Below are 15,706 nucleotides of genomic sequence, written 5' to 3'. Positions count from 1 at the left end.
TATATAAATGAATATATTATTCTACTCTTTGGGTGCATTATATACATGGCAGGCAGGAAGGAGACCGCGAGCAAACAAAACATTTCACAATGAAATTCTCAGGATCAGGATCAGACAAACGAGTCAAATAAGCAGAACAAACAGAGCGGGGTTCAGTGTCCACTTATATTTCGTAGTTGGGCTTCCTAAGAAAAAAGTGTTGATGTTTGCACTGAATAATTCCCTCTCGATAAATGAGGTCATAAGAGGAGTAGATGAGATTTCCTGAGAAGTGCCAGTATTTGGAATACAGAATAAAGGTAGTTGTCCATTATTAGGAAAACATGGCTTCTTTCTTCCTCAAACAGGGTTTTTACAACTTTTAAAAATTTGCCAGCTGTACATACTCGCCTGCTCCTGACGCTCCGTTCTGGCTCCCTAGTTTCCTTTACTCGTCTTTCTGTCTCCATCCTAAAAACCTCAGGACAGACAGGGTCACAGTGAACCGCTGCAGCCAGTGACTTGTTTTACCAGTGTCAGGTGACATCACTACTGGGGACACCGCTGAGGCCAGTCATTGGCTGCATCCCCGTCCCCGTGACCCCGTCCATCCAGAAATGTACAGGACAGAGACTTGAAGACCAGTAAAAGGAGCCAGAATGAAGCCGAGTTTGGCAACAACTTTAAGACATTGTGAAGGCAAAGAAAGTTCCTTCATGAAAATGAGTGGTAGGCAGCACCAACAGTTCTGATTTTCATGCAGGACTGTCCAGGGAATGTTCCTCAAAGGTTTGCATTAAAATAGTCATTGCTTTCAGTTTTGGGAGGTTCCTGAAAATAGAAATAATAGCGCTTTGTACCAGTCTACAAGATGACATTTTAGGAACTACTACGACTGATACCCATGGATTACATTTACTGGTTCTGATGGCACAAAGGTCACTGGTCAGTCATGTTCTGGTGAGGGAACAGTCTGAGCACTGTTTTAACACAGGGGCCTCTACCGCCATCACATTAGGTCAGATGTACAGATCCTGATGCTTTCCCTGGTAAATTTTCTCTCATTCTATACACAGAGTGGACTCAACATCCAATAAGAGGGAGGACGGGATATTTCATGAACATCTTCATTGTTCTCGATGCCTCTGGAAGTTTAGGAAAAGACAACTTTGATATCGCTAAAGAAGCAAGTGAAGTGTTCATAGAGAAGGTATGGAGAACATAAACAATGTTATGGCCTCTGTCCTTAGACTACTCCATGCAGGAATTGCCTTATAATAGATCTTCTCTTAAGACCCCCATGCATGTTCTAACACAAGAAAAGTGGTTTCGGCAAGATAGTCAAATGTGTATGGGGAGCTTAAAACTCTCCCTCAGCAGATGGATAGGACTGGCTGAATATTTTCGCCTTTTGTTCTCCCAGGAATTAAGCCAACACCAGGAGTTTCTAGCAGTGGCATTGACAATGCAGAACCAAATGTGTATGTGCATGGAGTAGTCATGTCACGGATGAAGTTAGCAGATAGCTGGAACATATAAGTAAACGAGCGACTGGCTTGATCCCCAACTAAGGAGCTTATAGGTGAGCCCTATAAAACCCTAAGAGCTCTCCCTGACTGCTATCCTCCTGATTCTCCGCCACAAAACAGCGCAGATATGTCTCCAGATTCTGATTGACGCGTTTGGTCTGACCATTCGACTGCGGGTGAAAAGCAGAAGAGAACGACAACCGAACCCCCAAGCGAGAACAGAAGGCCTTACAGAATCTGGAAACAAATTGCGTGCCCCTATCAGAAACGATGTCTGAATGAACGCCATGCAATTTAACAATATGATCAACAAACGCTTGCACCAGCATCTTAGCATTGGGTAACCCAGGAAAGGGAATGAAATGTGCCATTTTGCTAAAAGCCTTGTGTCGTAAAACGAGAGGCACAAACAACCTCCCAGGAGGACAAAGATCAGGAGCCTCTGCCTTGGCTGCCTGAACCTCTGCCTCCAAATCAGGATAAAGAGCACAGACGACCACCCCTTCAGCCAAAATGGGACCCGGGTCTTCAAAGTTCCTCCCTCCCGGAAAACAACGTGACAGGGCATCCGCCTTCACATTTTTAACCCCAGGGCGGAACGTAACAACAAAATTAAATCTAGAAAAGAACAAAGACCATCTGGCCTGTCTCGGGTTCAGACGCTTGGCCGATTCCAAGTAGGCCAGATTCTTATGGTCGGTAAACACGGTAATAGGGTGTCTGGCTCCCTCTAACCAATGGTGCCATTCCTCAAAAGCTAATTTGATGGCCAACAACTCCCTATCTCCCACATCGTAATTTCTCTCTGCAGAGGAGAGTTTCCTTGAGAAAAAGGCACACGGTCGCCATTTGGCAGGAGAGGGACACTGAGATAAGACCGCACCCACACCCACCTCAGAAGCGTCCACATCAACAATAAAAGGTAGAGAGACATCAGGTTGTACCAAAATGGGAGCGGAAGCAAAACTCTCTTTAATACTAGAAAAGGCTTTAAGCTCATCTACCGACCACGAAGAAAAATCTACCCCCTTTTTAGTCATATCAGTGAGTGGCTTAACAACAGAGGAATAATTTAAAATGAACTTTCTGTAATAATTGGCAAAACCCCAAAACTGCATCAGTGCCTTCTGATTCTCAGGAAGCTCCCAATCAAGCACAGTGCGGACCTTCTCAGGGTCCATCCGAAAACCAGAAGCGGAGAGAAGAAAACCAAGAAATTGAATCTCCGGAACCGCAAACACACATTTTTCCAGTTTAGCGTACAATTTATTCTCCCGCTGAATCAGCAAGACCTTACATAGGTGGTCCTGATGAGTCTTGAAATCAGGAGAAAAAATCAAAATGTCATCTAGATACACCAGTACAAATTTCCCCATTAAATGATAAAAAATGTTGGAAGACGGCCGGAGCATTCATCAAACCAAAGGGCATAACCAAATTCTCGAAATGACCCTCAGGGGTATTGAAGGCCTTCTTCCTTTCGTCCTCTTCTCTGACCCTGACTAGGTTGTATGCCCCTCTGAAATCCAACTTAGAAAAAACTTTAGCCCCAACAATCTGGTTAAACAGGTCCGGGATCAGAGGAAGCGGATATGGGTCACGAATCGTGATACGGTTCAGCTCCCTGAAATCCAGACAAGGTCTTAAAGAAGCATCTTTTTTCTTAACAAAAAAAAAAACAGCGGCAACAGGTGACTTCGAGGATCGGATGTGTCCCTTTCTCAGGCTCTCAGAAATATAAGTACGCATAGCAACTCTTTCAGGTTAGGAGAGATTGTATAGTCGTGATTTTGGCAGCTTGGCGCCTGGGATGGGATTAATAGGGCAGTCATACTCCCGGTGAGGGGGCAACCCCTGGACACCACTCTCGGAAAACACATCCGAAAATTCAGAGAGAAAAGATGGCACAGTCTTGGTAGAAACCTCTGAAAGAGACGCCGTGAGGCAATTCTCTCTGCAAAACTTACTCCAACAATTTATTTGCCTTGCTTGCCAATCAATGGTGGGGTTATGTTTAGTGAGCCAGGGTAGCCCCAACACTAGAGGAGTAGGTAATCCGCTTAGGACGAAACATGACATATCCTCAACATGAGCGTCACCCACAATCAAACGGATATTGTGAACTATGCCCTTTAACGATCTTTGAGAAGGTGGAGCAGAATCGATAGCAAAAATAGGTATATCCTTTTCCAAAGTGCATACCTGGAAACCATGAGTTATAGCAAATTGATTATCAATGAGATTGACAGCTGCTCCACTATCTACAAAAATCTCACAATGTTCTTGCTGTCTAGCGCCACCCTGGCAGGTAGGAGAAAACGGGAACTGCAAGTAAATGGCAAACCTTCAATTTCAGCATCAACCTTGCCAATAGTAGCAAATGGAAAGTTTTTAATTATTTTTTTTTTTTATTACCCTCAGAAAACGCCATGAATCTCTTAGAGGGGCAAACATTAGCCAAATGATTTATACCCCCACAACAGAAACAAACCCTCCTCTGAGAGCTGAATCCTCTACTATCAGAGGCAAGCAGACCCAGCTGCATGGCCGCCTTCTCTGAGGGGATTGAGACAGACTGAGAACCCTGCGCACTGAATGAGACAGCCCCACTGTCCTTGGGCTGAATATGACAGGAAAGAGTAGTCTCTCTCTAAGACGCCTGTCAATACGAACAGCTAGAGACATGGCTGACTCTAACGACGCTGGTCTCTCATGAAAAGCTAATGCATCTTTCAATCTTTCCGAAAGACCATGGCAAAATTTACTTCGGAGTGCAGCATCATTCCAACCAGTATCAGCTGCCCATCTCCGAAATTCAGAACAATATATCTCTGCGGACTGTTTACCCTGGCATAAAAGACACAGTTTAGATTCAGCCAGAGCAATGTGATCCGGGTCATCATACATCTGCCCCAGGGCTACAAAAAAAATCATCCACCGATTGGAGGGGCCATGCCCCCACCGGCAGCGAAAAGGCCAAAGACTGAGCGTTATCCCTGAGCAGCGAGATGATGATCCCCACCCTCTGCTCCTCATCACCAGAGGAATGGGGAAGTAGGCGAAAATGGAGTTTGCAAGCCTCTCTAAAGCGAACAAAATTCTCACTACCCCCGGAGAACGTATCCGGGAGCGAGATTTTAGGCTCGGAACAAACTCTATGAATGCCAGCAGAACCGGTCACCTGAAACTAAGACACAGTTTTACGGAGATCTGCTACCTCCAGCGAAAGACCTTGCATGCGGTCAATCAAGGCTGAAACCGGATCCATGCTTAAGACGGTTATGGAACACGGTTATGGAACATATAAATAAACGAGCAACTGGCTTGATCCCAAACTAAGGAGCTTATAGGTGAGCCCTATAAAACCCTAAGAGCTCTCCCTGACTGCTATGCACATGCAAGGGTCTGTATGTAGACAATTGCATGCCTGCGTACCTAATACTGTGTGACACCTGAAAACCCTATAATAGTGAGGGGACACGGCCACCGGCTCCCTGCACTTAATACGGACGGAGTCTGGGTCACCTAGAATCAAGCCAGCAAGGAAACACAATAAAGTAAATGACTTATCTGAACAAACAGCAGAAGCAGCCTCCAGCAGTGAACACCTCATCCAGGAAGTAGTATAAACCGCAAAGTGAGGCAGTATGGGATTGATTATAAAGGAAGACGATTAGTCGAAATAAGTGACACCTGGCAGAAGGAAAGGAGATGAGAAAGTGAAACCAAAACAAAGAACATCATACAAGAGCTAGAGAAGAACATCTGCCAGATCTTCTCACAGAACTGGCGATGACAAGTCAGGAGCTCGGCCAAAAACCCTTAAATGTATGTGGCCGGCTTTGGACCCCAACCCATGTTGTGAGATCCAGGGGTTCACCTAGCCTTTCTGCTAAAACGCTTCAATCATGCCAATTTCTTAACCTAACCCCTTCCCTCCAGCCCTACTGTTAAAGACATACCTGGAAAACATACCTCTTACATCCAGTGACGTCTCCTCTGATGTAGATATTCTCTTTCCTCATCTTCTCCATTCAGACAGGTCCGCCATGATGATTTCTTTCAGCCATCTCTTGTTTCTGCAGAGTTTGACAAACAGACATCTTAGTTTCCTACTTTTCCATCCTTCTCCCATCTTGCCACCCCCAATACTGTGCCCACAGTGCTTCCCAATACTATCCTGCCGAAACAGATAATCCTACAGAAAATTCTAGTGCCCCAAAGATAGATCCTCTTCAATAATTATTGCACACAGTGCCCTAAAAAATAACGGTGCCCAGCAAATAGTGTCCCTGAAACTTATAGTGCCGTAAACATAGTGTCCTCCAAAAATAATTGTGCTAAGCTGATACGGTGCCAGGGTGCCTCCCAATGTAACAGTCCCCCCAAAAGTCCCACCAATAGTAATAATTCTCTGCCAGAGTGCACCATGTGGTAACGGTGTACTCAATAGTAATAATGCCCCCAGTTGTATTAATTCACCCTATAATGTGTGCCTGTACAACAAATGACCCCTTATAATGTTTGCCAGTAAAATAATTCCCCCTTCCCAGTACAAAAATACCCCTTTATGTGTGCCAATACAAAAAATGCTCTCTTATAACGTGTGCCAGTAAAAAAAAAAAAAATCTTTCAGTGCCGCTGTAGAACAAATGTCCCCATAGTGGTCACCTTATAATGTGTGCCAGTACAAAAATGCTCCCTTATAGTGTGCGCCAAGTACAAAAAATGCCTCCTTATTAGGGATGAGCGAACTCGAACTGTATAGTTCGGGTTCGTACCGAATTTTGGGGTGTCCGTGACACGGACCCGAACCCGGACATTTTCGTAAAAGTCCGGGTTCGGGTTCGGTGTTCGTCGCTTTCTTGGCGCTTTTGTGACGCTTTCTTGGCGCTTTTTGAAAGGCTGCAAAGCAGCCAATCAACAAGCGTCATACTACTTGCCCCAAGAGGCCGTCACAGCCATGCCTACTATTGGCATGGCTGTGATTGGCCAGAGCACCATGTGACCCAGCCTCTATTTAAGCTGGAGTCACATAGCGCCGCCCGTCACTCTGCTCTGATTAGCGTAGGGAGAGGTTGCGGATGCGACAGTAGGGCGAGATTAGGCAGATTAACTCCTCCAAAGGACTTCACTTGATTAATCGATCGATCTGCAGCTGTGCATCATTGAGCTGCTGAAATTCAAATGCTCACTCACTGTTTTTAGGCTGCCCAGACCGTTGTCAGTCACTTTTTTCTGGGGTGATCGGCGGCCATTTTGTGTCTTGTGCGGTGCTGCGACCAAGTGCATCCAAGCTGCGACCAAGTGCATTTAACCCTCAATGGTGTGGTTGTTTTTTGGCTAAAGCCTACATCAGGGTGAAGCTGTCACACCAAGTGCATTTAACCAGCAATAGTCTGTTCATTTTTTGGCCATATACTAAATCAGGGGCAAGCTGCGCCTGTCACCAAGTGCATTTAACCCTCAATGGTGTGGTTGTTTTTTGGCTAAAGCCTACATCAGGGTGAAGCTGTCACACCAAGTGCATTTAACCAGCAATAGTCTGTTTATTTTTTGGCCATATACTACATCAGGGGCAAGCTGCGCCCGTCACCAAGTGCATTTAACCCTCAGTAGTGTGGTTCGTCAAGCTGTGACACCAAGTGCATTTAACCAGCAATAGTCTGTTCATTTTTTGGCCATATACTACATCAGGGGCAAGCTGCGCCCGTCACCAAGTGCATTTAACCCTCAGTAGTGTGGTTGGTCAAGCTATCACACCAAGTGCATTTAACCAGCAATAGTCTGTTCATTTTTTGGCCATATACTAAATCAGGGGCAAGCTGCGCCCGTCACCAAGTGCATTTAACCAGCAATAGTCTGTTCATTTTTTGGCCATATACTACATCAGGGGCAAGCTGCGCCCGTCACCAAGTGCATTTAACCCTCAGTAGTGTGGTTCGTCAAGCTGTGACACCAAGTGCATTTAACCAGCAATAGTCTGTTCATTTTTTGGCCATATACTACATCAGGGGCAAGCTGCGCCCGTCACCAAGTGCATTTAACCAGCAATAGTGTGGTTATTTTTTGGCCATATCCCAGTCTAATTCTGTCACTAAATCCATACCGGTCACCCAGCGCCTAAATACTAGGCCTCAAATTTATATCCCGCTAAATCTCTCGTTACCGCTGTCCTGTTGTGGCTGGGAAAGTTATTTAGTGTCCGTCAAAGCACATTTTTTGTTCTGGGTTGAAGTACAATTCCCAATTTAGCAATTTCATAATTTAGTGGTTCCTGCTATATCAGAGCTATTTGAAATCTATCCCTAAAAGGGTATATAATATTCAAGGTGCACATAGGGTCATTCAGAATAACTTCACACACACGCTACTGTGCATTTCCAAGTCTAATTCTGTCACTAAATCCATACCGGTCACCCAGCGCCTAAATACTAGGCCTCAAATTTATATCCCGCTGAATCTCTCGTTACCGCTGTCCTGTTGTGGCTGGGAAAGTTATTTAGTGTCCGTCAAAGCACATTTTTTGTTCTGGGTTGAAGTACAATTCCCAATTTAGCAATTTCATAATTTAGTGATTTCTGCTATATCAGAGCTATTTGAAATCTATCCCTAAAAGGGTATATAATATTCAAGGTGCACATAGGGTCATTCAGAATAACTTCACACACACGCTACTGTGCATTTCCAAGTCTAATTCTGTCACTAAATCCATACCGGTCACCCAGCGCCTAAATACTAGGCCTCAAATTTATATCCCGCTAAATCTCTCGTTACCGCTGTCCTGTTGTGGCTGGGAAAGTTATTTAGTGTCCGTCAAAGCACATTTTTTGTTCTGGGTTGAAGTACAATTCCCAATTTAGCAATTTCATAATTTAGTGGTTCCTGCTATATCAGAGCTATTTGAAATCTATCCCTAAAAGGGTATATAATATTCAAGGTGCACATAGGGTCATTCAGAATAACTTCACACACACGCTACTGTGCATTTCCAAGTCTAATTCTGTCACTAAATCCATACCGGTCACCCAGCGCCTAAATACTAGGCCTCAAATTTATATCCCGCTAAATCTCTCGTTACCGCTGTCCTGCTGTGGCTGGGAAAGTTATTTAGTGTCCGTCAAAGCACATTTTTTGTTCTGGGTTGAAGTACAATTCCCAATTTAGCAATTTCATAATTTAGTGGTTCCTGCTATATCAGAGCTATTTGAAATCTATCCCTAAAAGGGTATATAATATTCCAGGTGCACATAGGGTCATTCAGAATAACTTCACACACACGCTACTGTGCATTTCCAAGTCTAATTCTGTCGCTAAATCCATACCGGTCACCCAGCACCTAAATACTAGGCCTCAAATTTATATCCCGCTAAATCTCTCGTTACCGCTGTACTGTTGTGGCTGGGAAAGTTATTTAGTGTCCGTCAAAGCACATTTTTTGTTCTGGGTTGAAGTACAATTCCCAATTTAGCAATTTCATAATTTAGTGGTTCCTGCTATATCAGAGCTATTTGAAATCTATCCCTAAAAGGGTATATAATATTCAAGGTGCACATAGGGTCATTCAGAATAACTTCACACACACGCTACTGTGCTTCCTCCTCCTCTTCTTCCACCTGCTCATCCAGTCAGCCACACACCTTCACCACCAACTTCAGCACAGCCCGGGGTAAACGTCAGCAGGCCATTCTGAAACTCATATGTTTGGGGGACAGGCCCCACACCGCACAGGAGTTGTGGCGGGGTATTGAACAACAGACCGACGAGTGGTTGCTGCCGGTGAGCCTCAAGCCCGGCCTGGTGGTGTGTGATAATGGGCGAAATCTCGTTGCAGCTCTGGGACTAGCCAATTTGACGCACATCCCTTGCTTGGCGCATGTGCTGAATTTGGTGGTGCAGAAGTTCATTCACAACTACCCCGACATGTCAGAGCTGCTGCATAAAGTGCGGGCCGTCTGTTCGCGCTTCCGGCGTTCACATCCTGCTGCTGCTCGCCTGTCTGCGCTACAGCGTAACTTCGGCCTTCCCGCTCACCGCCTCATATGCGACGTGCCCACCAGGTGGAACTCCACCTTGCACATGCTGGACAGACTGTGCGAGCAGCAGCAGGCCATAGTGGAGTTTCAGCTGCAGCACGCACGGGTCAGTCGCACTACAGAACAGCACCACTTCACCACCAATGACTGGGCCTCCATGCGAGACCTGTGTGCCCTGTTGCGCTGTTTCGAGTACTCCACCAACATGGCCAGTGGCGATGACACCGTTATCAGCGTTACAATACCACTTCTATGTCTCCTTGAGAAAACACTTAGGGCGATGATGGAAGAGGAGGTGGCCCAGGAGGAGGAGGAGGAGGAGGAGGAAGAGGGGTCATTTTTAGCACTTTCAGGCCAGTCTCTTCGAAGTGACTCAGAGGGAGGTTTTTGGCAACAGCAGAGGCCAGGTACAAATGTGGCCAGCCAGGGCCCACTACTGGAGGACGAGGAGGACGAGGATGAGGAGGAGGTGGAGGAGGATGAGGATGAAGCATGGTCACAGCGGGGTGGCACCCAACGCAGCTCGGGTCCATCACTGGTGCGTGGCTGGGGGGAAAGGCAGGACAATGACGATACGCCTCCCACAGAGGACAGCTTGTCCTTACCCCTGGGCAGCCTGGCACACATGAGCGACTACATGCTGCAGTGCCTGCGCAACGACAGCAGAGTTGCCCACATTTTAACCTGTGCGGACTACTGGGTTGCCACCCTGCTGGATCCACGCTACAAAGACAATGTGCCCACCTTACTTCCTGCACTGGAGCGTGATAGGAAGATGCGCGAGTACAAGCGCACGTTGGTAGACGCGCTACTGAGAGCATTCCCAAATGTCACAGGGGAACAAGTGGAAGCCCAAGGCCAAGGCAGAGGAGGAGCAAGAGGTCGCCAAGGCAGCTGTGTCACGGCCAGCTCCTCTGAGGGCAGGGTTAGCATGGCAGAGATGTGGAAAACTTTTGTCAACACGCCACAGCTAACTGCACCACCACCTGATACGCAACGTGTTAGCAGGAGGCAACATTTCACTAACATGGTGGAACAGTACGTGTGCACACCCCTCCACGTACTGACTGATGGTTCGGCCCCATTCAACTTCTGGGTCTCTAAATTGTCCACGTGGCCAGAGCTAGCCTTTTATGCCTTGGAGGTGCTGGCCTGCCCGGCAGGCCAGCGTTTTGTCTGAACGTGTATTCAGCACGGCAGGGGGCGTCATTACAGACAAACGCAGCCGCCTGTCTACAGCCAATGTGGACAAGCTGACGTTCATAAAAATGAACCAGGCATGGATCCCACAGGACCTGTCCGTCCCTTGTCCAGATTAGACATTAACTACCTCCCCTTAACCATATATTATTGGACTCCAGGGCACTTCCTCATTCAATCCTATTTTTATTTTCATTTTACCATTATATTGCGAGGCTACCCAAAGTTGAATGAACCTCTCCTCTGTCTGGGTGTCAGGGCCTAAATATATGCCAATGGACTGTTGCAGTGGTGGCTGACGTGAAGCCTCATTCTCTGCTATGACATGCAGACTAATTCTCTGCTGACATGAAGCCAGATCCTCTGTTACGGGACCTCTCTCCTCTGCCTGGGTGCTGGGCCTAAATATCTGACAATGGACTGTTGCAGTGGTGGCTGACGTGAAGCCTGATTTTCTGCTATGACATGCAGACTAATTCTCTGCTGACATGAAGCCAGATCCTCTGTTACGGGACCTCTCTCCTCTGCATGGGTGCTGGGCCTAAATTTATGAAAATGGACTGTTGCAGTGGTGGGTGACGTGAAGCCTCATTCTCTGCTATGACATGCAGACTGATTCTCTGCTGACATGAAGCCAGATTGTCTGTTACGGGACCTCTCTCCTCTGCCTGGGTGCTGGGCCTAAATTTATGAAAATGGACTGTTGCAGTGGTGGGTGACGTGAAGCCTCATTCTCTGCTATGACATGCAGACTGATTCTCTGCTGACATGAAGCCAGATTGTCTGTTACGGGACCTCTCTCCTCTGCCTGGGTGCTGGGCCTAAATATATGCCAATGGACTGTTGCAGTGGTGGCTGACGTGAAGCCTGATTCTCTGCTATGACATGCAGACTGATTCTCTGCTGACATGAAGCCAGATCCTCTGTTACGGGACCTCTCTCCTCTGCCTGGGTGCTGGGCCTAAATTTATGAAAATGGACTGTTGCAGTGGTGGGTGACGTGAAGCCTGATTCTCTGCTATGATATGAAGACTGATTCTCTGCTGACATGAAGCCAGATTCTCTGTTACGGGACCTCTCTCCTCTGCCTGGGTGCCGGGGCCTAAATATCTGAGAATGGACTGTTCCAGTGGTGGGTGACGGGAAGCCAGATTCTCTGCTATGGGACCTCTCTCCAATTGATTTTGGTTAATTTTTATTTATTTAATTTTTATTTTAATTCATTTGCCTATCCACATTTGTTTGCAGGGGATTTACCTACATGTTGCTGCCTTTTGCAGCCCTCTAGCCCTTTCCTGGGCTGTTTTACAGCCGTTTTAGTGCCGAAAAGTTCGGGTCCCCATTGACTTCAATGGGGTTCGGGTTCGGGACGAAGTTCGGATCGGGTTCGGATCCCGAACCCGAACATTTCCGGGAAGTTCGGCCGAACTTCTCGAACCCGAACATCCAGGTGTTCGCTCAACTCTACTCCTTATGTGCCAGTACAAAAAAAATTCCCTTATAATGTGTCACTACAAAAAACTACTCCCTTTCAGTGCCCCAGTAGAACGGATGTCCCCATAGTGGCCCCTTGTCACGGCTGAGGATGGGGAAAATCCTCAGCCGTGCAATGCCAGATGATGTTAAGCTGCTCAGCCAGGACGACAGGATTAGGGAGCAGGTCACCTCCTAAAGCGTCCCTAACCTGACCCTAACTCCTAGCTACATGGGCCGACCTTTAAGGTAGGAGGACCCATGCTCAGGAACCTCGGATCCCTAACTCACTCTCTGCCGGTCCCTGGACTAGGAGTCAGGGTAAGATGGCCTGTTCCTTCTGGACACGGAGGAACAGGGGTCTCACTGGCCAAGCTGCAGGGAAAAGGGGAACACTTACAGTCTTACGGATATGGCAGGTGAACTGAACTAGTTCCACCTACCTGCCACAGCCTTGCTGACTGGATCCCTGTGCACACAGGAATCCAGATCCATAAGCTGCACCAAACAACAAAAGGAAAATCCCAACTGAACATCACATAGACATCACACATAAACATGACATAAACTTTATGTGACATAAATCTTTTTGTGACATAAATCTTTATGACCACAAGGGTGGCCCTCAGTGGCAGATGGTATTCACAGGAGGCTGCTCCAGCTAAGCATGGCTGAAGCAACCCACTGAGCCATGCCAAACACAGAGGCTTTATAGGCCTAAGAGGCCACACCCAACAGTCAGACACACCCAGTGACTCACACACACACTGGGAAGGGAGTTAACCCTTCCAGCACCAGGGAAGGGAAACACAAACTTAAACGGGAAGTGTCCAATCCAAGAACACACTGTGGCTGTTGCCGCAGGCAACGACATGGGTGGCAACCATGTCCTGGGAGTCAGCCCGAAGGGCGGGACACTGCCACCACATGTACACAATACAACCAAACGTTGCCACGGGCAACCACAGTGAAGGGAAGATGTCAGTGCACACCACACATAAAACAGAGTGCACACCAGACATACAACAGTGCATACATACACGCACACAACTCCAAGGAAGCCGCACACATACCTGTTGTCCGCGGCAACCGCACCTGAGGCAAACAGCAAAATGCCTCCAGCTGCATTTGACACAACAACCCAAACCGCGGGCAACTGTATGCGGTTTCCAAGGAGTCACGGCCATAAACATGGTTGTGACACCCCTTTATCATGTGTGCCCGTACAAAAATGCTACTTTTTACAGCCACAATGTACCCATAGTGCTTTCTCCAGTTACAAAATAAAGACCCCCACCACCCCCCACCCCGTTGTGGCTGAACACCATGCTGCAAAAAAAATAATAAACTCAAATACTTACCTCCACTCTGCAGTCAGCGATGCAGTGCGAGACACGGACCTCTTCTAGTCGGTGCCCTGAGCTCTATGTAGCCCGGCTCAGGCAGCGCGATAATGATGACACCGGCCTCTGATAGGCTACAGGAACTAGGACTGAAGCCTATTAGAGGAAACGGTGGGCCGGGGAGACATCGCTCTCGTGCCCCGTCACGGCATTCAAGTATATTGCTGTCCTGAGTACAGAGATGCAGTTGAATATGTAGAGATTAGCGTTTCCACAATGTAAGCGCTCATTGCCCATGGCCCTTCCGCTGCCTCCCTCTTGCCCCTACCTGGTGCTGCCTGAGGCAATCGCCTCACATCGCCTCATTGGCGGTGCAACCCTGGTGCTATCATACATTATACAGATAATCGGGTTGCTAACCAACAATACTTTGCTGGTCAATAGGCGACTTTATCCTCTGCCTGTGAACAAAAAGGATGCGTCCATGATCCTATGGATGGGTTCATATTAGTATTCTGTGCATATATTACTTCCATATATAAAAATTCCACTTTGTGTTTTTTTTATTTTTATAAGTTGTCCAGAAAAAATCAGGTTGGAGACCCGGGTATTAGCATCATCCAGGATGGCGCTGAAATAACAATGCCATACATTATACCATATAATACTTCCATACAACTGTCTAAATAACAGTGTCATGCAGTGCTGCCATTCCTGTACACTGCAAAAGTAATATACCGTATAGTGCCTAAGTAACATAGTAAATAGCTCTATACACCATACAGTGAGTGGGAAACAGATGACAAAATGTTCCTTAACCACTTCAACCCCCCTAGCTGAAACACCCTTAATGACCAGGCCACTTTTTACACTTCTGCACTACACTATTTTCACCATTTATTGCTCGGTCATGCAACTTACCACCCAAATGAATTTTAGCTCCTTTTCTTCTCACTAATAGAGCTTTCATTTGGTGGTATTTCATTGCTGCTGACATTTTTACTTTTTTTGTTATTAATTTAAATTTAGCGATTTTTTTGCAAAAAAATGACATTTTTCACTTTCAGTTGTAAAATTTTGCAAAAAAAAAAAAGACATCCATATATAAATTTTTCACTAAATTTATTGTTCTACATGTCTTTGATAAAAAAAATGTTTGGGTAAAAAAAAAATTGGTTTGGGTAAAAGTTATAGCGTTTACAAACTATGGTACAAAAATGTGAATTTCCGCTTTTTGAAGCAGCTCTGACTTTCTGAGCACCTGTCATGTTTCCTGAGGTTCTACAATGCCCAGACAGTAGAAACACCCCACAAATGACCCCATTTAGGAAAGTAGACACCCTAAGGTATTCACTGATGGGCATAGTGAGTTCATAGAACTTTTTATTTTTTGTCACAAGTTAGCGGAAAATGATGATTTTTTTTTTCTTACAAAGTCTCATATTCCACTAACTTGTGACAAAAAATAAAAACTTCCATGAACTCACTATGCCCCTCACGTAATACCATGGGGTGTCTTCTTTCCAAAATGGGGTCACTTGTGGGGTAGTTATACTGCCCTGGCATTTTAGGGGCCCAGATGCGTGAGAAGTAGTTTGCAATCAAAATCTGTAAAAAATGACCGGTGAAATCCGAAAGGTGCTCTTTGGAATGTGTGCCCCTTTGCCCACCTAGGCTGCAAAAGTGTCACACATCTGGTATCGCCGTACTCAGGAGAAGTTGGAGAATGTGTTTTGGGGTGTCATTTTACATATACCCATGCCAACTTTGTATAAAAAAATGGGAAATGTTGTCTTTTGCCAAGATATTTCTCTCACCCAGCATGGGTATATGTAAAATGACACCCCAAAACACATTCCCCAACTTCTCCTGAGTACGGCGATACCACATGTGTGACACATTTTTGCAGCCAAGGTGGGCAAAGGGGCACACATTCCAAAGAGCACCTTTCGGATTTCACAGGCCATTTTTTACACATTTTGATTGCAAACTACTTCTCACGCATATGGGCCCCTAAAATGCCAGGGCAGTATAACTACCCCACAAGTGACCCCATTTTGGAAAGAAGACACCCCAAGGTACTCCGTGAGGGGCATGGCGAGTTCATAGAATTTTTTATTTTTTGTCGCAAGTTAGTGGATTATGA

At 46.2% G+C, this 15,706-nt stretch overlaps 1 protein-coding gene across 1 annotated transcript in view; it reads left to right on the top strand.

Moving 5' to 3' along the window:
- Positions 1-15,706, top strand: part of LOC122946787 (complement factor B-like) — a 141,191-nt gene that overhangs the window by 41,105 nt on the left and 84,380 nt on the right. Inside the window, exon 8 of the mRNA XM_044306597.1 lies at positions 1,056-1,189. Coding sequence (XP_044162532.1) covers positions 1,056-1,189 — 134 coding nt within the window. The remainder of the gene's footprint in view (positions 1-1,055; positions 1,190-15,706) is intronic.

Source organism: Bufo gargarizans, chromosome 9, assembly GCF_014858855.1.
Source record: "Bufo gargarizans isolate SCDJY-AF-19 chromosome 9, ASM1485885v1, whole genome shotgun sequence".
Lineage (NCBI taxonomy): Eukaryota > Metazoa > Chordata > Amphibia > Anura > Bufonidae > Bufo > Bufo gargarizans.
Note: the sequence above shows the minus strand (reverse complement) of the source record. Positions and strands in the feature narration are given on the sequence as shown.